The sequence below is a fragment of the Branchiostoma belcheri genome, unplaced genomic scaffold, assembly GCF_001625305.1.
Source record: "Branchiostoma belcheri isolate BF01 breed outbred unplaced genomic scaffold, Haploidv18h27 scaffold18, whole genome shotgun sequence".
Classification (NCBI taxonomy): domain Eukaryota; kingdom Metazoa; phylum Chordata; class Leptocardii; order Amphioxiformes; family Branchiostomatidae; genus Branchiostoma; species Branchiostoma belcheri.
This window is the reverse complement of record NW_017803268.1, coordinates 1,598,391-1,620,518: the sequence shown is the minus strand read 5'-3', so window position 1 is coordinate 1,620,518 and position 22,128 is coordinate 1,598,391. Positions and strand designations below refer to the sequence as shown.

At 42.2% G+C, this 22,128-nt stretch overlaps 2 protein-coding genes across 2 annotated transcripts; both read right to left on the bottom strand.

The window, feature by feature from the left end:
* Positions 1-1,720: 1,720 nt before the first annotated feature.
* LOC109467307 (sushi, von Willebrand factor type A, EGF and pentraxin domain-containing protein 1-like) lies at positions 1,721-14,919 on the bottom strand. The gene is made up of 18 exons (XM_019765251.1): positions 14,787-14,919; positions 13,716-13,895; positions 13,083-13,292; positions 12,538-12,708; positions 11,935-12,105; positions 11,149-11,319; positions 10,551-10,721; positions 10,022-10,192; positions 9,057-9,227; positions 8,308-8,478; positions 7,540-7,710; positions 6,731-6,901; positions 5,850-6,020; positions 5,030-5,200; positions 4,332-4,502; positions 2,764-2,940; positions 2,151-2,321; positions 1,721-1,728 (listed from the first exon to the last, which is right to left on the bottom strand). Exons 1-18 carry the CDS (start codon positions 14,917-14,919, stop codon positions 1,721-1,723), a joined length of 2,931 nt encoding a protein of 976 aa, XP_019620810.1.
* A 532-nt stretch (positions 14,920-15,451) lies between these two features.
* Positions 15,452-19,831, bottom strand: LOC109467306 (P-selectin-like). The gene is made up of 8 exons (XM_019765250.1): positions 19,670-19,831; positions 18,969-19,139; positions 18,364-18,543; positions 17,630-17,752; positions 17,181-17,258; positions 16,445-16,615; positions 15,759-15,935; positions 15,452-15,480 (listed from the first exon to the last, which is right to left on the bottom strand). The coding sequence occupies exons 1-8, from the start codon at positions 19,797-19,799 to the stop codon at positions 15,452-15,454; spliced, it is 1,059 nt and encodes a 352-aa protein (XP_019620809.1). The 5' UTR covers positions 19,800-19,831.
* Between the last annotated feature and the right edge of the window lie 2,297 nt (positions 19,832-22,128).

Here is a 22,128-nt window from a genome sequence, read left to right as displayed (position 1 = left end):
CAAAAAGTATGATATAAAAGACAAGAGAGCACAAACATGTTTATTAATGATGGGAACTATTTGCGTAATACTATATTATTGGACAGGTATAAATTGTTCATTCTTTTCGTCAATTGAAACAGCCCGGCCGGGCCCCGGTTTGGAAATGTGATCTGAGACAGCATAAAGAAAGAAGCACAAGGAACTAAGTCCTTACCGTAACATGCATGTCCATCCTCGCCCAGCGCATACCCAGTATTGCACGAGCACTGGTAACTCCCAGCCAAGTTTGTGCATGTGTGCATACAACCTCCGTTTCTTATAGCACACTCATCGATATCTGCAAGGTGACATAATATTCTATAGGGTCAAATGTTCTTTACACTAGAGGGAACATGGTAAATTACTTTAATTATTTGTACGTGCAAATGAATAGAATTAGAAGTAAAGTCATCTACTTTTAATGTCACAGAGCACAATACAAAGTTTGTATCTCGATACGAATGAATGAAGACCTTTATTGTACGCAAATACCCACTGGGTTCAGTACAGGTCACAGGGAAGACGTCAAAGTTTGCAGTGAACATATACAATGTACAAGCTAGTGCTAATTCTATTGTACTATGGACATATAGTCTAATAATTACGATAATTTGGCTTCTTCTCGCTTCTTAGTAATGATGTAGATATAAGTACAGATGTGTTTTATAATCAAAGCCATTTGAAATATGAACTTATCTGTGTTGCTAAGATGTATGAAATGGGGAAACGATACGGTATGTTCAATTTAGCGATATACCAGTACGTTATGCATACATGTAATAAGCAGTCTCAACAATTTAGACTATGAATTTACATAGAACAAACTTAAGTGTTGATTCAGATAAGCGATTGTTGTCAGGGATATCTTACCGTCACATCCGAAGTGGTCAGCATTTAAGAGGTATCCAGTGTTGCAGGAACACTGGAAACTGCCTATAGTGTTGGTGCAGATTTGGTTGCAGCCACCATTTGCTGTATTACATTCGTCGTTGTCTGTTCAAGACAAAGTTTACGATTACTTAATAATACGTACATTACAAATAATAATGTTTCTAATCATACACAACTCATCTATGTTCAACTTGATAACTAACTGGCTGTTTTCATTATTATGATAATGTCCTATATGTCATTTTACGAGCTACTACTTTCCTTCCTTGTTACTGTAAGGATGGTTCATTGAATGTTTCAAATTGCTAGTTAAGAAAAACTTGGATTTTTTGATACAGACACAGTATGCACTAATGTACAAATAAACACAACATATGTACATGTTTGTACTTTCAAAAATCTGAATGAAATGTTAAGTACATTCTTCAAGTCTAAGAGTTAAAGATACTAAACATACCGTTACAAGACATACTGTTGATACTGAGGCTGTACCCGATGTTACAGGAGCAGTAGTAACTACCATCAGTGTTGGTGCAGATCTGTTCACAACCACCCATGCTCGAGAAGGCACACTCGTCAGTATCTGTGTAGAAAAAAACAAAACAATGCAATGTTCGTTACTTTCCATGTTTTAATTATATATTCTGTATGAATTTCTCTGTTTATGTCTCTGCATTTCCCCTAAAGCAACCAGCCAACAGACTGAAGGAAATGCCTGCTGGCTCTTGGCCAGCTGTTGGGACCTAACTTCCTGTGTCTGACCTTTTGTGGTCTGTGGTTAGGGAATTCCACAAATACCCACGTGTTGTCACTCAACTTTACGAACACACATAAATTTCAGGGCTCAAAATTCGTTTTTGGGAATAGGTGCACTGGTGCACTGAACCTAAGAAATTGGGTGCACAAAAAATGTTTTGGGTGCACCATGTAAAATAAAATAAGTAGAATGTCAGCAAAAACTAACTAATAGTATGTTTCTGACAAAAACTAACTATGTTTCTTACAATTAGACGTTAAGAATATGCTGTATACTACATTTCACATCTTGACAACCTACAAAAATTGGGTGCACTGGTGCACCCACAGAAAAAAATGGGTGCACAGTTCCGAATTTGGGTGCAATAAGGTGCACATGCACCCAGCTGTATTTTAAGCCATGATAATTGAATATTACCAAATTAATGTAGATCTGGATAAAACAAACAAACAAACAAACAGACAGGGACACCATCTCTCACCCAGGCATGTTGGAGTGGGTGCGGACCATGTGGCGTCCGCCTTGCACGTGACGCTGGACTCCCCGTCCATGTGGTACCCAGACACACACATGAAGTTCACCACGTCGTTGTAGAAGTTGTTGCCGACCTTCGCTCCGTTGGTGGGAGACGTTTGTGGGGGACATTTCACGACTGAAATAAGTGTAAACAGACAGTGCATAATGTTATAACAAACATAACGATCAACCTACAAGTTTTCCCTTTAGAGGCTGTCCTTTAAAGTGGTCTTTTAAAAAGCGAAGTCAAGTCACAAATACTACATTAAATTTTCAAAATAAAGTTGACAATCCTTTGAAATAAAAGGTCCAAACTACGTCAGTTCATGATTTCTGCCTCATAAGATACAATTATCTAACACAAAGAATTATGACAAGCAAAACAATTTACTAGCATATTCATCCTTGTAATAGTCTAGCACATGATATGGGTTTCCCAATAAATAGATCATACTATAGTATGTATTCATCATTTTTCCACCCTAAGCCTGATTCTAATACCATTTTCAAACCAAAAAAAGTGTTGATAACATAACCATTAATCTAGATCTGTGTGAATAGAAAAGTGGTTGAATTACTAGAACAAGCCGGTAGGGGGCCGCTCCAGGTCCTGTCCCACTGGCAGGTGAGACTCTCGTCCCCCACGAGCTCGTACCCAGGGAAACAGGTGAAGGTGACGACGTTCCGGTAGGAGTTGGACCCGATGAGGAGGCCGTGAGCTATGGAGCCTGAACTCAGTCTGGGGCACTGTATGGCTGAAATGGTGCAGAGTGGGGTTTAGAAATGGCATTGGAGATCATCAATGTGAATTTGAGGGGATTCATTCCTCAGCTAACTGACATCTTGCAATGCAGTCGTCCCTCAGTAAGACATCTGAAGCCGCATAGTTCCTGTTCAGAACTTTTATTCAGCCTGTCATATGACCAGTTTTGCCTGTGTGGCTTCTTCAAGTGAACAGAGGCTAAATGAAACAAGTAACATGAAGTTCTCACTTATATACCTTACAGATCAGTACCCTGGACCCTGAACTCAGCATGGGGCACTGTATGGCTGAAATAGTAAAGTGTGGATTTTACAAATGGCTTTGGAGATCATCACTTTACCGGCGCAAAGGCCAAATGGGTAAAGTGCTCGCTTTGCATTTGGTAGGTCGTGAGTTCGATCCCTGGCCGAGTCATACCAAAGACGTACTGCTTTCTCTGCTAAGCACTCAGCATTTGGGATAGAGTATAAGAGTTGAACACACATCACTACTAGTGGACTAGCCCCCTGATTGCACAACAGTGTGGCCCAAAGGCTACCGAAAGGGCTGCCATAAGCAACTATGCCAATGGTTGTGGCGAGGACTTAATCATTTTTTTTTAACTAAATGTGAATCATGTCATGAATCGTAGTTGCCTTCTAGGTGATATCGGCCCCAGTCTCGGCTGGTGGGCCCTAATGTAACTACAATTCATTACACGCAAGTCAAGTGTCCATAAGGTCATGTGTTCAGAGTTATCATTCAGAACCAAGGACAGGGCTACACTATCATACATAGTGGTGGGCTTTCGTAGTAATTATTCAGGATTATTCACAAAGGACAGGTCTACACTATCATAGGTACTGAATGATTACTACAAAAGCCAATGCCACTATGTATGAAAGTGTAGACCTGTCCTTGGTACTGAACGATTACTACGAAAGCCCACCACTATATATGAAAGTGTAGACCTGTCCTTGGTACTGAATGATTACTACAAAAGCCAATGCCACTATGTATGATAGTGTAGACCTGTCCTTGGTACTGAATGATTATTATCAAAGCCCACTACTATGTATGAAAGTGTAGACCTGTCCTTGGTACTGAATGATTACTACAAAAGCCAATACCACTATGTATGATAGTGTAGACCTGTCCTTGGTACTGAATGATTACTACGTAAGCCCACTGCTGTGTATGAAAGTGTAGACCTGTCCTTGGTAATGAATGATTATTACTCAAGCCCACCACTATGTATGAAAGTGTAGACCTGGTCAGCAGTGGGCTTTAGTAGTACTCATTCAGTACCGAGGACAGGTCTACACTATTATACATAGTGGTGGGCTTCAGTAATAATCATTCAGTACCAGAATCATAATCTGAATGTGACACAACAGAATTTACCTGTACACGCAGGAACACTTCCCGTCCAGGTCCCGTCCCCCCGGCAGGTCACGCTGGACTCCCCGACAAGGTCGTACCCGCGGCTGCAGCTGAAAGTCACCACGTTCCGGTAGTAGTTCAGCCCGACCATGGCACCGTTGGCAGGGGCGGTCAGAGCCGGGCATTGGAGAACTACAAAATTGTGAAAACAATGTCATCAGGTTGGTAGAACATGGGCATTGGGATTTTCTTATACACAACCAGTGATACCTTGCCTAGTATGTAAATCTTCCTCAGAGCTTCTGACTGGAGTACTGCTTCTCCCTGCTATATATGTAGCCTATGTATACAACTGGCACTTTTTTTGGTGAGAACACAATGCTCAGAAAGATCAGGCAGCCAGAAAAGAATACTTATTACGCTTTATATCTCAAGATTTGCGTATCAAGCATTACAGTATGTAAAAAGCCACACAGTAAAACTCAAGAATTGTACTCCACCTCCAAAACCTGTCTTCTGTATATGGTCTACTGAAGCTGTAATTACAATTAACCTAGAAGGGTTTAAGTCAAGGTGTAGACCTTTGAAGTAGACATATCATGCCATGTAGTTTGATTGCAAATTTGTTTAATGGGTTGGTATTGCTTGTGTTAGGGAGACCAAAGACAGGACTGACACTGATCACAACATTCAAGAACATCAAACACAGTAAACGTCACCTTTACAGATAGGAGGCCTCCCGGTCCAGGTGCTGTCTAGCTGACAGGTGACAGCGGGTGACCCCTGGAGCTCGTAGCCGGAATTGCAGGAGAACGTCACTGCTACCCCGTGTAAGTTACTCCCGGTCATCCCACCATTCATCGGCGGCAGCAGGTTGGGACACTGGCCGGCTGCAGAAGGGGGAGGATACGGTTAATACATGAGACTAGTTCAAGTGACAGCTGTATGTAATACCAGTTCCCGGCCATTGTTTTCAGATCTTTTCAGTCCTAAACACTTACTAATAGTCTCCAAGCAGATTTTATGGGGCAAGGGGGGGGTCTAAAGTGGCCTCCAATGGTTACAGAAGGCCAAGGATACAAGCAGCCAATATAGACTACCCTTGCCACACAGAATCTGCTTGGATATCATTAAAATTATATATATAACTTTTGATATATATATAATATAAACACTAGTACTCAATGAGTGTTACATATTTTCTGCCTGTACTTGTCTTCTACCAAACAATCATTTTACTTTACTTCGAGATCGTGTGCCAATGAAGGAGACCTGGGTCTATGAATTCCATGGCCATACTATGATGTTTAGTGGTTAGGGTTACGGATCACGGCATAGCCGATAGATAATTTTTTTAATCAAAGGTAGCTACCCCACTGTACCAGAGTCCACTGATTGTGAAATGAACACCTACGAACTTTAAGCAGAAGTTCATTCAAAGTCATGTAATTCACTAATGAAAGATGATGAACTCCATGGCCGTGGAATCAACCAATCCGGGGTTTCTGGACACAGCTAAAAACCGCAAAACCGTCTAACCTGTACAGGTTGGAGCGCTCATGCTCCACTGGCCGTCCTCCAGACACGTGATGGTGGTGGTGCCGAAGATCTCATACCCCTCATCACAGGTGAACTCTGCCTCGTCCTCATAGTAGTTGTAGCCGCTTACTGCACCGTGCTCTGGATCTGTCAGCTCTGGACACTGTACAACTGGAACACAAATCAGAAGGACAAACTAAGTGACTAAAGCATTTTGTTTTCTTCAGTTCACTTTTTTGTCCTTTGAAAAGAGTGTAATGGATTCTGAAAGAATCTATCCAGCCCCAAATGCTAGCCTCTACCAGGCTTCACAAAGTGGCTGGAAAGTGTTGAAATCGGCCAAATAGACACTGATAACATACATTGTGTATGCATGCCAGAAGAGTTGATCTGCGCTAAGGAAACAGTTTGCCACTTTGTTCTACTCTTTGCAGTTGCTTCAGGGCCTGATAGAGGCTACTTAAATGCCTACATATTTTTTGAAGCAGTATATTTCTCCATACTTTTACAAATGTATGTTTCTTGAATGTAACACTGTTAGAATGTTTAACTACCACATTTCAATTGTGTGTTTCAGTCATAAGAGAACTTTATTGACACAACAAAAGTACAGCGACTTTCGTAAGGTCTAAAACTACATGTAGACATACAGACAAATACATAATAAGATAGCTTTCCAATCACTGTATTACATGTAACCCATAATTCAGCACCAAGGACAGATCCTGTTGTTAAGTTGTTAAACAAAGATTCAACTTTTTTGCATGGTAGAAACATACCTAGAAAGAAATCGTGTTGATGAGATGTAATTGAACATTGGGTACAACGAAATTAACCTACGTACAAAACATTATAGATGAGTCATAAAACTCTTATCCTACCAGTGCAGGTAGGTACGGCCCCACTCCATGTGGCGTCAGCCTGGCATGTCAGGGTGGAGCTCCCAGCTAGGGCGTATCCGGAGTCACAGGCGAACCGAACTTCAGATGGGTAGAAGTTGTTCCCAGTCATTGTACCGTGTGCCGGGGCTGTCAGGGCCGGGCACTCGACAGCTGAAACAGGGAGAACAGAAATTAGAGATTTCAAACTTTCGGGACATAATGTACAGTTTGCATTAATGAATTGTATCATAGAATATATATTATTACTCATAAGATTGTATGACAAAACTTACTCCTATATTAACCATAACATTGGTTTATTTTTCATACATTCATGGCAAACACATCCTTGCATCCAGGGCAAACCGGCTTAAAACCCTGTCAATCAAGTGAAACAAAATCTCTGCCCACTCATGTTGGAACCCAAACATACAAACCTAGCATGAATTGGCACCATGTACCCAAAACACTACTTCTGTCCCAGATGTTAGTTATAGGGATCTTTCAAATATGTTAAAATTTAACTTTTTTTTTGCCTATTTGTTAAGAAAGAAATACAAGAAAAAAAATAGAGAAGCAAATGCATAATGTCTACCTTCGGACATGGTCTGTACTACTAGTATATGGTGACAGGAGCAGAGGAGACAGGTGAAATTGCAACATTATGTAACCCAACACCAGTTACCAAGGTGACAGACGTCAACAAATCATGTCATTGATCAGGTCAGAGGTCACTGTTTGGGGAAGAAGAAGAGGAAGAAACAGAGCAAAAACAATATGTTTTCCTTCAGTAAATATAATAAACTGACCTGCACAAATCGGGGAACTGTCACTCCACATGCCATCTGCCTGACATGTGCTGGTTGGTGAACCTACAAGCTGGTACCCAGAGATACAGGCGAACTGGAGCATGTCTTGGTAGGCGTTGTCTCCCGACATTGTGCCATCTGAAGGCGCTGTCAGTACCTGGCAATGCACCACTGAAAATACAGAGAGAAAAAGCTTTCAAGTCTTGTGATATGAACCGTGATGAGGGGAGATACAAGCTGAGTCATGTTTGAGACTGCATTTTCTATCTAGCAGCAACACCTACCGGGTAGAACCAGTCAGTATTGCACTGAAGAATGTAGGACCATTACTACCTAAGGGCCGGGAGGTAATTGTTATGAATTTTGTGTATAAACACAGCTAGTAATTTACCAACCTGATTAATCATTCTATATTAAATGGGAGAATTGAAAGCTTTTAATTTTGGCTGGTTATCTTTTTAAATTAATCTCTGAACGAACATTAGAAGTGTTACGTTGACAAAGGTTAAGCATCCAGGTAATGAGAAATTGTTACTCGTCGTGCAACTGGGTAAATTTTGAAAACTGCCACCAGACATTTCAGGTAGCACCCACTTCTTTTCGTCAGTGACTACGCAACACATTATAGGAATGTTATGTTGCATACAATGATTCTGTGGGAGAAAGAAACTATGGCCCTTTTCCCCACTTGGATGAAATTGTCCAGATTGAGCAGGATCAAAACCGGATCAAAGCGAATCTATTCGGCTCGATCTGGACAATTCTTACATGTGCAGGTTGGAACAGTGCCGCTCCAGGTACCGTCGTGCCTACAGATGATACTGGATGCACCAATGAGCTCGTACCCAGTGTCACAGACAAACTCTACCACCTCCTTGTAGGCGAAGTCACCAGTCATGGAACCATGGTCGGGGGGAGTGAAGGCTGGGCATGGAACAGCTGAAAATGATATATGATAGCGTTAATTGGAAAAATAATATGCATTTGAATCAATTCTACTAAAGGTACAAAAGTCATATAGCCAATGGATACAGGTGGACAATATATTAGGATTTTCCTTGCCCCACAGAATCTGCTTGGACTTGTTGGAGATAATTAAAGCTGTAGGGGCAGTTAATAATGTTCTTAAAGTATTATGTCTGGGCATAGTATTGGAAGGTGGAGCCCACCCCTCTCCTTACACTGCCTTTTACCTCACCAACCAAAGTCAGGTACCCATTTGACAACTGCGTAGAGTGAGGAAAATCTTGTTAAGTGCCTTTAGCAAGAACAGTCCACCTAGTCTAGCCATGCATGAATCGAATCCGTGACCAGTCAGCCATTCGTTGCCACATAAAGATGTTGGCAGCCAATTTGTTGATGCTAGGTGCTAGCCGCAACTTAAAACGGCCGGTGAACTAGCAAGCTACATGTTAGTATAGGAAATCACTATTCAGACATACCATGTGTGATATGTCAGGTTTTTTTTTAACTTCTTGTTCCCCTTCAAAACTAATTTTGTTGCACAGAACGCTCACCTGTACAAACTGGGGCACTGTCGCTCCATGTCTCATCTGCCTGACACGTGAGGGTGGCCGACCCGTCTAGGTTGTAACCTTGGTTACAGGCAAACTGCGCCTCGTCCTGGTAGGAGTTACAACCTGCCATTGTCCCTTCTATGGGAGCCATCAGCTCAGGACACTGTGCAACTAGAACACAAAATAGGACAGTTTTAAAAACGTATATGCTTTTGAATGGATGACCTCTGCAATTATATGGTTCATTGGAAATTCGTACCCAAGGGCTTATTGGAAGGCATAGTACAATTATAATAGTAAACAGTAAAAATGACCATAAATGCTACTTCTAATGCTACTTCAGAATATACAGTGTGTCATTTACTGTATGAATAAAAACCAAGCAGACATCATGAAAAAAAGCCTGGCTGAATTAAGTGATGCAGTTCTTTACCAACTCTTTAGAAAGGGCTCATGATATATTAATCTTAGTCCATCTTTGTCCAGTCTTATTAGCATTAGTCCAATTCAAGTCACCAAGAAGACCAATTATTTGAGTCACACATGATCATCATCCAACCAGCTATTCCAGTCTTGGTCAGCTTTTTTTTCTTTTCTTTTTCTAACCAAATTTAACGTCATTTTTCCCCAACCGGGGGTTAGACGTGCTTGCACCAAGTACATGTACAACTGTCAAGTCTTTTTTTTTTAAGCAAGATTTTTACGGCTGGATGCTCTTCCTAACACCAACCCAAACCCTTTAGTAGGGCCCAGGAACCCTCTAACTGAGAAGGGAAATGCGTGTTAAGTGCCTTTCCCAAGGGCACAACATCTTGGTGCATGTCTGGACATGTCTGGGTCCAGCCCTGGGCATTGAACCTGGGTTTCCTTGCTTGACAGTCAGACGCTCTATCCACTACACCACACAGACGCCACTTTCTTTCTTTTCAATAATTTCTTCTTTGATGAAAGATGAAGATACTTACTTGTACAAGTTGGGAAAATGCCGCTCCATGTGCCATCTGCCTGGCATGTCATGTCTGCAGACCCTACCAGATTGTAGCCGGTGTCACAGACGAAGTGTTTCACTTCCTGGTAGGTGTCCAACCCCGTCATGTCACAGTGTAAGGGGGCTGTCAGCTCCGGACACTGTACAACTGGAGAGAGAAATAGTCAATTAGTAGGATCCCTTTTGAACAAGAAAGTAAAAATCTCAGTGTGCAATTCTAGACTACCTGAATTCCTCCATGCCTGTTAGCTCCTAGATCGACCTTAGATTGACTTCCTAACATTCTGCCTATCAATCTTCTCCCACCCACTTGCTGTCTACTAACTTAGTTTGAACAAACAGATACATAAACCTACAGCTCGGCCACCCCAAACAATACATTGTACAGTATTCTTCCCTAGTACCTGGATGGTCCCTTAATCAGGTGAAAGGTGACAGTGATGAATGCCAATTAGATGACAATATTGACCTCTGTGTGCGCATAAAAGACAGTCACAAATTTTTACCTGTGCAGTTAGGAGCATCGTCACTCCACGTGCTGTCGGCCAGACACGTGATGTCCTCGGCACCGACCATGTAGTGGCCTGTGTCACAGGTGTAGTGTACCACATCCCGGTAGTTGTACCCACCGGTCTTTGAACTGTGCTCGGGGGTTGTTGGCTCCGGGCACTGCACGACTAAAACAATCATGAAGAAAGGAATATTCGTAAGCATCTTTCCTAGAGAATAGCATGAAGAGGAAAAAGGAACTCTGAAAGACACATGTACAAATATGTACTAGTAGTAGCATGCGTAGTCCAGTGGTTAGCGACCCTGCCTCTGGACTAAGAGGTTAAAAGTTCGAATCCCAGCTGTTGTCGCTCAACCGACATGCAGGCTATAGGAGAGGGTCACAGTTCTTAGGGCGGAACATTAAACCATGGTCTACTGTTCATTGTGCTTGTGAAGAGCTAGAATTTCCCGGTACAATGAACCTGTAAATACTTAACTGTACATATATATATTAATATATATAGCATCTGTCTTCTCTGTGGGAGAACACTGATTTGAGAACCACTGGTTCGAGATCACTATCACTATCACCATCTATCACATTTTTCTTACTTGCACAAGTAGGCACACTCTCAGTCCATGTGCCGTCAGCCTGGCAGGTGGTGGTAGTGGCACCTACAAGATCGTACCCAGGGTAACAGGTGAACTGTACCACGTCCTGGAAGTAATTCTCCCCCTCAATGGTACCGTCTGTGGGAGCTTCCAGTCTCGGGCAGTGCACCACTGAAACACAGAGAAAATGTTTAAAGTTAAAACTTTTGATCCAACACCAAACATTCTCTCACCTAGAGCTTTCGACCAGTCACTCTGGTCTTCCTTAGTAGACTGATCCAGTGAAGCTTGTCACGTATCAAAAGTTTTAACTTTAAACATGTAACTACCAACACAGATGAACTTTCATGATAGTATAGAGAAAATGTATCAAAAATGTGCACTGGATAGATAGACAGTAATGGAAACTGGAATTGTCGACTTTCTGTATAATTAAATATACAAATAAGCTGTTAGGGGGCCCAAAATCTAATAATTTCTAGGCCTTATTAAGAACTACATGTATCCACCTAGTACAAAGTTTCATGACAATCCACCCATATGTTCTTGAGTTATCATGCTAATAAAAAAAAAAGCATGCTTGCACACCCTTATGCTAGTATGCCTGTCCTTGGTGCTGAATGCTATCCAGATACATATACATTCATGTAAACATGCCTGTCCTTGGTCATGCATACACACACACACACACACACACACAGTCGCATACACACACACGCGCACACACACACATACACACAAATGCTACCAAAACCACAACTTTCTGGCAAAGGTAAAAAGTCTTACCAGTACAAACAGGTGGAATGTCGCTCCAGCTTGCGTCAGCCTGGCACACAACACTTTGCACCCCCACATGGTTGTAGCCAGTATTGCAGACAAACTCTACCACGTCCTGGTAGGAGTTGTTACCAACCATCGTGCCGTGTGCGGGTGCTGCCAACGGTGGACACTGCACCACTGAAATATCGACAGAAAGTTTTGTATGAAGGACACTTGTGATTACAGGATCTCTGAACTAAAAGCAAGACAATTGACCATTAAATGATTACTTACTATTTACCAAATGTCAGCTCAGAAAAGAACAATAGTCATGCCTTCAAGTACCAGAATTATCAAGTACATGTAAGGAATAAGGTGTCAGTGTGGAAGTGTTCAAGAACTCATTTTTCCCCTATACTAAGAACTATCGTAGAGATCTGGAACTCGCTATCACCAAGTACAGTAGGGGCATTATCATTAGATAGCTTTCAACAATGTCCAAAGGCTACATGTAAGTGTAACAAGTCGTTCACTGTGTGCATGGGAAGCTGGTGTGTTACGACGAAGGGCCGTTATACCGGCTATACAGATACAGAGGTAGTATATAATATGAAAGACCTGAAACTTTACCTGTGCAAGTTGGGACAATGTCGCTCCAAGTGCCGTTTGCCTGGCACGTGACACTCCCAGGACCTATAAGATCATACCCCGTGTCACAGGTGAACGTCACCATGCTCCTGTAGCTATATAAGCCCTCCATTGCTCCGTTGGTTGGAGCCATCAGCTCTGGACACTGTACAACTAAAGAAAGAACAAAAGGTGCATTTGTTGAGTGACAATAACACTTCACAGCCTCCAGTTTAATTCTGGACTAATTCCTCAGCAACCTTACATCTAGATGGGCTAATATTGTAAACTTAAGGTAGCAATGATGTAAGAAATGTACTATGTAGCAGCCATCAAGGACCCCTCTCTGAACCATGACGGTCTTCCCGCCACTTTTGATGTGTTCCTGGCGTCATTATGCTTTTGACTTCCGGAGAGTCAGTGAGTGCATCACTCATCTGACGAAGGTTGACGAAATTGACAGAAAATTTATGGTGAGTTCCATTCTTGTGTTGGCACAACTAATGAAGCTTGAACTTTGCAACAGATACTATAAAATAAAGACTTACTTCTACATTCTGGGACACTGTCACTCCAGGTACCATCTGCCTCGCACGTAATGCTAGACGAGCCGATAAGGTCGTATCCCGAATGGCAGGTGAAGTCCGCGTCTTCGTTGTACGCTTCGCAGCCGGTTTCACCTGTCGGTAAATACTCCCGAAAATCTCTCGAGTCGTACAGGAAGTAGGTGCGCCTGGTCATCGCGCCGTCTACAGGGGCTACCAGCAGCGGGCAAGGTACATCTCAAGGATGAAAAAAAAGGATGGCGGTTACTAGTAATCTGAGTCTAGTGGCTGGTTTACTGAGACTGGGGGTGTCACAGGTTATCTGGCATGCATGACCCTCTGCTACAGTCACATCTCTCCTGAAGTACGGTGGTGTCCACCTTAAAATGCCTTTCTTTCCAGCACGTGTTCACAGAAATTTTAGCCAATTGTATTAAATACATGTAATTATAACGAAAAAAACATGTCTGTAATATTACCATAAACACCCCCTCAGACAGACTCAAGATATAAATTAGATCCCCAGGTGCTAACTCTGTGATTGGTCTTGTTGCTTCCGCCAGCCAAAGGGAGTATTGTGTTGAGCTGTGGTATGGGATCCAGGCTATCTACCGAAGCCTGTAAGAGGCTACTTACGGGTACTGCCGGTACAGATAGGAACACTGTCGCTCCATCTGCCATCGGCCTGGCACGTGACAGCCGCCGCACCGACACGCTGACACCCGGAGTTACAGGAGAACTGCACCGTGTCCTCGTAGGAATTCCCTCCTGTCATTGTACCGTCCGCAGGAGTTTTCAGCATTGGACACTTCACGCCTAGAACATAGAAAAAGAACAATGAGATGGCAATACACTTGTTGTAGAACCGTCCTTAATCCTGCACGATGCTCATGCACAGATCTGTAGATTGTAGAGGGCCCGCAAGCCCTTTTCCGTAGAGCGTAATCCGCCGTTTTAATTCTGCGTAGAGCATAGACTGACCGCTCTTCGCATTTTGCGTAGAGCGCATTTGCCGTTTTAATTCTACGTACAATGTAATGCGTCGTAGCCACTTGGAATTTATCGTAAAGCGTAATCGAGAGGTTTCCGAATTCAGCGTAGAGCGTTGTTGGGACCCCCCCTTGCAGGCCCTCATTGTACACTGCTAAGCCCTGCTTATCCTTGGTTCTATAGATAGCCGATGCATTTTCTAGAACATGTGCCTGGGGCAAATCTTGGATGCTCTTGGATACAAAAGAATGCAGAACTAGTGTATGCTTGATCATATCCCTAACCCATAGACATAGAACTACATGTAGGTCTTGGATGCTCTTGGATATGAAAGACTATGCAGAACTATGCTTCATCATAACCCTAACTCATAGACATAGAACAAGGTCTTGGATACAAAAGACTATGCAGAACTATGTTTGATCATAACCCTCACTAAGCCCATAGACATAGAACTTGAGGTCTTGGATGCTCTTGGATACGAAAGACTATGCAGAACTATGCTTGATCATAACCCTAACCCATGGACATAGAACTACATGTAGGTCTTAGATGCTCTTGGATACGAAAGACTATGCAGAACTATGCTTGATCATAACCCTAACCCATAGACATAGACCTAGGTAGGTACGGTTTGCAATAACGCTCTTGGAAGAGTAATATCTCCAGTAAAACTGACCACAAGTTAATTGGTACATAAAAGGTAAAATATCTCACCTGCACAGGTGGGCACTTTGTCACTCCAGGTGCCGTCCGGCTGACACGTGATCCTGGTTGCACCTATCAGCTCGTATCCTACCTCACAGGTGAAGTAGACCACGTCACGGTAGAGACTGTTGCCCGACGACATTGCACCGTTGATTGGGGCCCTCAGATACGGACACTGTACAGCTAAAAGATTTTTTTTAAGTTTGAAATTACCATTAGAATTAATTTACTGCCAATTTACAGCCATGAGTAGTTGTTATTCATTATTAGTATAATATGATAAAAATTCAAATTTATAACCTCATTATAAATTAGCATGAAAGTTCATCTGTGTTGGTATATAACATTACGATAACAGTTAAACTTTCCGTGACCAACACCAAGTAAATTGGGACCCCAAATGTTGGCGATTTTGGGGGTAGTCCCAATTTACTGTTTAACTGTTTAAAAGTTTAACTGTAATCATAACCTCATTATAAATTCATTGCATATTTTGATAAACCATCTATAGATACGCTTAAATCCTTCTACATTTATATACAATTACCAAGAAGAGAGAAACCTGAATGTACTAAGTCTAGTACTGTGCTATATTACATTGTAGCTTTCACAATGTATCTTCTAAATTTTAAAATGTGCCATGTACTTAGTCAAATGTACAGTTCATTATTCGTTCAACAGAACCTGGATTTTTGGCTTTTGACTGAAAAACATCAAAGACACAAGACAATAGTCAAATTATACATAATTATACTATGATTATTTTATTATACATACATACAATTGGTATTATACATAATTATACATAACCCCTTTATCCATTATACATAATTATATATAATGATTTTGGCATTATACATAATTATACATAACCTTTTTTAATAATATGTATAATGGTACAAAGGGTTATATATAATGGTCCAAAGTGTTATGTACAATAAATTATAGATTATATTTGACTATTCCCAGGAGACTCCGTACCTGTACAAGTGGGAGCAGGTGCAGTCCATGTGCCGTCTGCCTGGCATGTGACGGCAGCTGCAGCTGACCCGGAGAGGGCGTAGCCTGGGTCACAGGTGAATTCCACCACGTCCTGGTAGGAATAGGAGCCAGTCATTGTACCGTCGGTGGGAGCTCGCAACACCGGGCACTGCGCAACTGAAACGTGGAGAAAGAAACATCATTTTGCTTCATGAATGTAAAAATAATCAAGGACATATCTCCGTCAAGGCCAAGTTAAAACAGCAAAAAATGAAAAACATTTTATAACTTCAACATTTGAAACCTTGCCCCTGTCACACATAGCCAAATATATTATCTAGCCTCCTGAACAGTGCTGAATTCCGGCAAACATGGTAACTTTTGGCTGGCAGCAGTGTTTGGGCTGTATTCTGGAGTCAAATTTGACTCAAATTCAACTCAAATTCGATACGATTTGAACATATGAAAGGTAGGCATGGCCTAAATCTGATCAGACTGTTCCAGAACTACAGGCCAACCTTGGTTGGTTGGTGGTCGGAGGAAGGTTCTGAATGTGTGACTGGGACTTTTGGTTTCAAGTTTCAAGTCATTTTCAACTCATTAATGCCTTTTCAGCACAAGTAAGATTGGAAATTATGGTAAATCTCCTGTATAAAAAAAAACATTAAAAAAACTCAAAGCCTCACGTGTGCAGGTTGGGGCGCTGTCACTCCACGTGCCGTCTGCTTGGCACGCGATACTCCCCGCACCTACACGATTGTAGCCCGTGTCACAGGTGAACTGTACCACTGTCGGGTAGGAGCTGCCGGCCGTATGTCCACCGTTCAGAGGGGCTGTTAGCTGGGGACACTGGACGGCTGAAACACAGACAGAGAAATATCACTCACACTCATACTTACTATCCAGGATTTGATTATACTGCTGCTAGTGTCCCTGCCACAGGGGTCGGCACCAGTGACGGCTAGTAGTAGTGGTCTTCACACTGCACCTCCAGGTGGCCCTATATTCAGCGGGTTTAATTTTACACTGGCAAGGCCATGCTCCCTTATTGATCTAAATGATTGAAGGTAAATCTGACCTGTTCCAAAATCCATTATCGAGATCAAACAGCAAGACAAATTGAAAACCATTTCATATTCACAGACGTTTGATTTGTGCACATAACACTGTGACACAAAATAAAACATAGCATTATTACATAACATAGCACAGTACATAATTTTAAGGAAGCATAAACATAAAAAATATGGCATAGCATACTGTACAGTCATGTAGCATTCGATTTGATAAAATATAGAATGATGTTTTATTAACTAAAGATGACAGTGTTTAACTTACTGGTTTGTGGAAATAATTTATGAAACAAAAGATCTTTACCATCACAGGAAAACCGGTCGTCATTCAGTCTATAGCCAACCTCACAGGAACACTGGAAACTGCCAATAGTGTTGGTACAGATCTGCTCACAGTCACCGTTTGCAGAGGCACATTCATCCACATCTGTAGTAAAAAAAAAGTTTTATACAACTGAAGAATTGTGAAATTGTTGCACGTTGCTATGTCTTAAGGTACTTTATTTAAAAAAAAGTGCTGCCAAAGTGCTTCTCTGGCAACCGGATGTAAAAAGAAGGAGGGGACGTCCGTGCCTAACGCTGAAGAAACTGATCGAGGAAGAGGGTGGCCTACGGGATGAGGAACTTCTGTCTGCCATGCGCGACAGAGTCACGTGGAGAGACATTATGAATGGCACCTCAAAAGAGGATGACCTGAACTGAACTGAACTGATTTAAAGTAGAGAAACTGGTCGGTCAAAAAAGTCAGAAATCAAAGAACAATTCCCAGGACAAAAACTTGATGAGAAAGATGCTCACCATCACAGGCAAACCCGTCACTGTTCAGGGTGTAACCAATCCGACACGAGCACTGGAAACTCCCAAATGTGTTGGTGCAGATTTGCCCACAACCGCCGTTTGAAATGGAGCATTCGTTGATATCTGTGAAAAAAGGAATAGCCTTAATTGTACTTACAATATTAGATAGTAGTACAATTTAACATTATATCCACTGTGACAAAAAATGCATTAAGACATCACTGTGTTGATGTATAAAATACAGGAGGAGTGATAGGGAATGTCTTCGGCATGGGATTTCTATGGTCAGAAGTATTGTTTTTGGTGGCTAAGCAGTGTGTTTGTGTGTCTCCTTGTCCAGATAGAGTAAGTTGACAGCACGTGGGTGGGGAGACTGACAGGAAGAATGACAGGAGGTCAAAGACCAGATAAAAGAAATGACTCTGATCAGGAGTCGGTAGGGACTCAGGAAGTTGAGGTTTATTTGTTTATTTGAAGGATCTCCAATAGTGAGTATGCATACATTGTACTCACCATACGCTTATACTCACTATTCTTCCTGGAGTCTTAAAAACACATTACAGACTTACAACACAGACGTATGTACACTTGCTTATTGCTACACATAAAATACAACAACCTGTAACTATTACTAACCTACAAATGTATGCTATTCTATATAGTACATAGAGGTCTGAATTAGACTACACGTCTAAAATAACCAATAATCTTTAGTTTGTTCTTTAATGATTTACCTGTGCATGTAGGTGTACAGCCGCTCCAGGTGCTATCAGCCAGGCAGCTGCGTAAGGATGACCCGAGCAGATGGAATCCTGCATCACACTGGAAGTTCACCTCCTCACCGTAGACATAGGTTGAGCTGCCACCGGATTGGACGCCGTTTACCAGCGGTGGCAATGGGGGGCACGGGACGGCTGGGTTTGAAACGTGAACGAAAATTTAGAAAGTCATGAGTAGGAGTAAATTAAGGACTGAAAATGCAAGCTGTCTAGTGTACATGTTACAACTTACTAGCCTGGCTAGCATACAACCATGTATTAGCCTGGCTAGCATACAATGTATTAGCCTGGCTAGCATACAATGTATTAGCCTAGCTAGCATACAATGTATTGGCCTAGCTAGCATACAATGTATTAGCCTGGCTAGCATACAACTTACTAGCCTGGCTAGCATACAGCTTATTAGCCTGTATGCCGGCCATTATAGCTTTAGTACTGTTCTCTTTGTCACTTCTCTGTTAATAAGAGATGAAGACAGTGCACCCAGGCTAGCAACTTGTAATAAGATTGAAAGATGTTGACTTAAGTGTTTCCTTCATAAAAAAAATACCAAGCCTCACATGAGCAGACTGGGACGTCGTCACTCCATGTAGCGGATGCCTGGCAAGTTGCATTCTGCGCGCCGACAAGATCGTACCCTGCGTAACAGGTGAACCGTACAACGTCCTCGAAGAAGTTAGAGCCAACCATCGCACCATCTGCAGGAGCTGTCAGCTCGGGACACTGTGCACCTGCAACATGGGAAAATAATTCTTTAGTCCTCTTCAAGGTAAATGAGATGCATAAAGCAAAATTAAAACTAGTATGGGCTTGTACTCAATACATTCAAAACTAATAATTGGACTTATGCTCAATTCATACTAAAATACCTATCCAGGAATTAGTAGTCTCTACCCTTGACCTCATGACCTGTGATGTCCGTCAAAGTTGATTTAACATTGACTAATTCTTCCTTCTCTGACCTCTATTTCCTGTGCCATTCTCGTCTGTGGTTTCAACTCCATTACGGACACACAAACAAGCAAACAAACACACAGACAGAGGAACCAAAAACAACGCCTCTGTACACTTTGACAAAAGAAATAGCCTGGGTACCATCCTCCATACCGGTAGTCTCACCAATGTTGCCCACCACCACAGATAGCCAGCAATGTACATTTGTAGGGAGCCAGCGATAACTACTAGGACGTCACCCAGGCTTAATCAAACAAACAACTGTGTACAACAACAACAAAAATAAAAACAAAACATGAAGCCTCACGTGTGCAGGTTGGGACGCTGCCACTCCATGTGGCACTCGCCTGACAGGTGACGTTGGGCACTCCTATAAGGTCGTAACCCGGCTCACAGGTGAACTGGACCACATCCTGGTACAGATTGTCACCCGTCATATTACCTCGCCAAGGGGCGGACAGATGAGGACATTTCACGCCTGAAAAATGTTTGAAAAGTACTCGATTACACTTCTAGTGCTGCCAAGCAGGCCCACTACAAGTGAATAATGAACTCATAGTTGGACTTAAAATTATACTTGTATTGGAATTTGAATTTGATTTGTAAGGAAACTGTATGATCCTGTTTGTAAGTCATAAGTCTTTGAGGGAGAGTGAGAGAGAGAGAGAGAGAGAGAGAGAGAGAGAGAGGGAGAGAGAGAGAGATGTTAGAAGACTGAATGCTGCTAAATGACGTTTCTAATAGATGCAAAAACTGGTGAATGATGACAGTAACTCTCCAAAAGAAAATTTCTCAATTTTCTTTATTTTAAAGAGCCTATGACACCTGAGACTAACATTTTCAGATTACATGTAGGAAAATTAGTATTATTTGGTTAACCTACTCATTTGCACAGAATTTGTTTAAATACTGAGATTACGCCTAGAACTTAGGATAGAAAAAAGTCTCACGTGTGCAGTTGGGGGTATCGCTACTCCAGGTGCGGTCTGCCAGGCACATGGCACTCCCCACACCAACAAGGTCATACCCAGGGTCGCAGGCAAACTGCACCACGTCCTGGTACCAGTTCTCTCCACTCATGGAGCCGTTGAGAGGAGCTTCCAGCGACGGGCACTGGATTTCTGTAAGAAAGGACACAGGATATTGAAGAGGATCATTAATGAAGGTTAGACATTCAGGTAGAACATTGCATGGTATAAAATATATCAAGCACCTGGATAAATTTTCTAAAGAGTAAGACGTTTCAGATGGCATCCTCTATATTTCAATTAGTATACTGTGAACTTGGAGGATTTTTTTAAAAAGGCCTTTTCCACCGAAGTCAAGAGGACAAACGTGAATACAGATGACAAAAGGCTGTCAAGCAGCCCCCTTAACTTCTCTTTTGAACGATGAATTTAAACCTTGGCTTTTGTATTTGCATGTGATCTCAACTTTAATTTGATGATTTTGTAAAGGAACATTACAGTGGCACTGTACCATCCTGTTTCTTTGCACAGTTTAAGTCATAAGTCTTTTCAGACTGCTGAAAGACAGATGGAGAGAGGCACCGTGACAATGCCTTACCTGTGCATGTGGGGACATCCCCACTCCATGTGCCGTTTGCCAGGCACGTGATGTTCTCCACACCATGACGCTCGTGACCCAGGTTACAGGTGAACTTCACAACGTCCTCGTAGGAGTTCTCGCCACTCAGTGTACCATCTAAAGGTCCAACCAGTAGAGGGCACTTGACGACTAAAGGATGAAGAAAATCAACTTTTATTAAGCATTTCTTGGCAAGTACTCTTTTCAGCAGAACTTTGATCTGACTTGCATCGACAAAAGACTCTAATAACTGTATCCAGCTAGAACCGTGCTGCATCCAAAACCATACTGTCTCACGGTTCTGGATAGTCACCTCGCATCCAAAAAAAGCGATTTATACAGAACTATGCTGAAGCAAGGTTCTAGACAGTCCATGTGAATCTTAGAACAGTAACTGGGGAAATTGACGTGCTTTGGATTATGTGTTCACAATCCAGAACCATGCCTAGTCATAAAAGAAAAGAAAAAATTCAACGGCTCTTGGTCGCAAATGTGCTGATGTTGACACATTGGCGCACCAAATCCGTAGGGTGTTTTTGGCACCCAGATAGACTATTAGCCTATAAGAGGCTCGGTGGGTGTCACTCCACCGTACATGGTGGGGAAGTCGTGTAAAGTGCCTTTCCCAAGGGCACAACGTCGTGAGTATCGAACCCGAGACCTGTTGGTTCTGAGTCCAATGCTCTAACCGTTGCGCCACCGACGCCACTTATATGCCTTAATAAGTCATAACTCGAGATGTAACCAATTCAGGCAAAAATATAGAACTGCATAGGCACGGTTCTGGAGACAATAAAGCCTTACTTGTGCAGGTGGGAGCGTATTCAGTCCATGTGCCGTCAGCCTGACAGGTGATGTTTGCCACGCCTATCATCAAATAACCCACGTCGCAGATGAAATCCACCACGTCCTGGTAGACCTGTCCTTCAGTCATGGAACCGTGATCAGGAGTGGTCAGTTGAGGACACTGCACAACTGTAAAAATGGGACAGAGAAATTCATAATCGTTCCTTTCAATGTCTGAATCTTCAGTAAAACTGGTTTCAACCAGACGCTTGTTGCTGCTGAAGAAATGGAAGAATGAGGTGATGATTTGTATGGGATTAGTTGACAATGAAATTGCAGAGTAATCGAGGAAGAGTAATTCTATGGCTGGCTGACACTCTTCAACAAGCCATC

Coding starts and splice junctions, on each gene's coding strand:
- LOC109467307 (XM_019765251.1), bottom strand. CDS start 14,919: ATGTCGTCGGGCAACAGTCTCTACCGTGACGTGGTCTACTTCACCTGT. Junction 13,293..13,715: donor TATCTGTACCGGCAGTACCC/GTAAGTAGCCTC, acceptor CGCTGCTGGTAG/CCCCTGTAGACGGCGCGATG. Junction 5,201..5,849: donor GAGCGCTCCAACCTGTACAG/GTTAGACGGTTT, acceptor CCCCTTCTGCAG/CCGGCCAGTGTCCCAACCTG.
- LOC109467306 (XM_019765250.1), bottom strand. CDS start 19,799: ATGACGGGTGACAATCTGTACCAGGATGTGGTCCAGTTCACCTGTGAG. Junction 17,753..18,363: donor CTGTACACCTACATGCACAG/GTAAATCATTAA, acceptor CTTTTTTCACAG/ATATCAACGAATGCTCCATT. Junction 15,481..15,758: donor ACCTGCTCCCACTTGTACAG/GTACGGAGTCTC, acceptor GATGTTTTTCAG/TCAAAAGCCAAAAATCCAGG.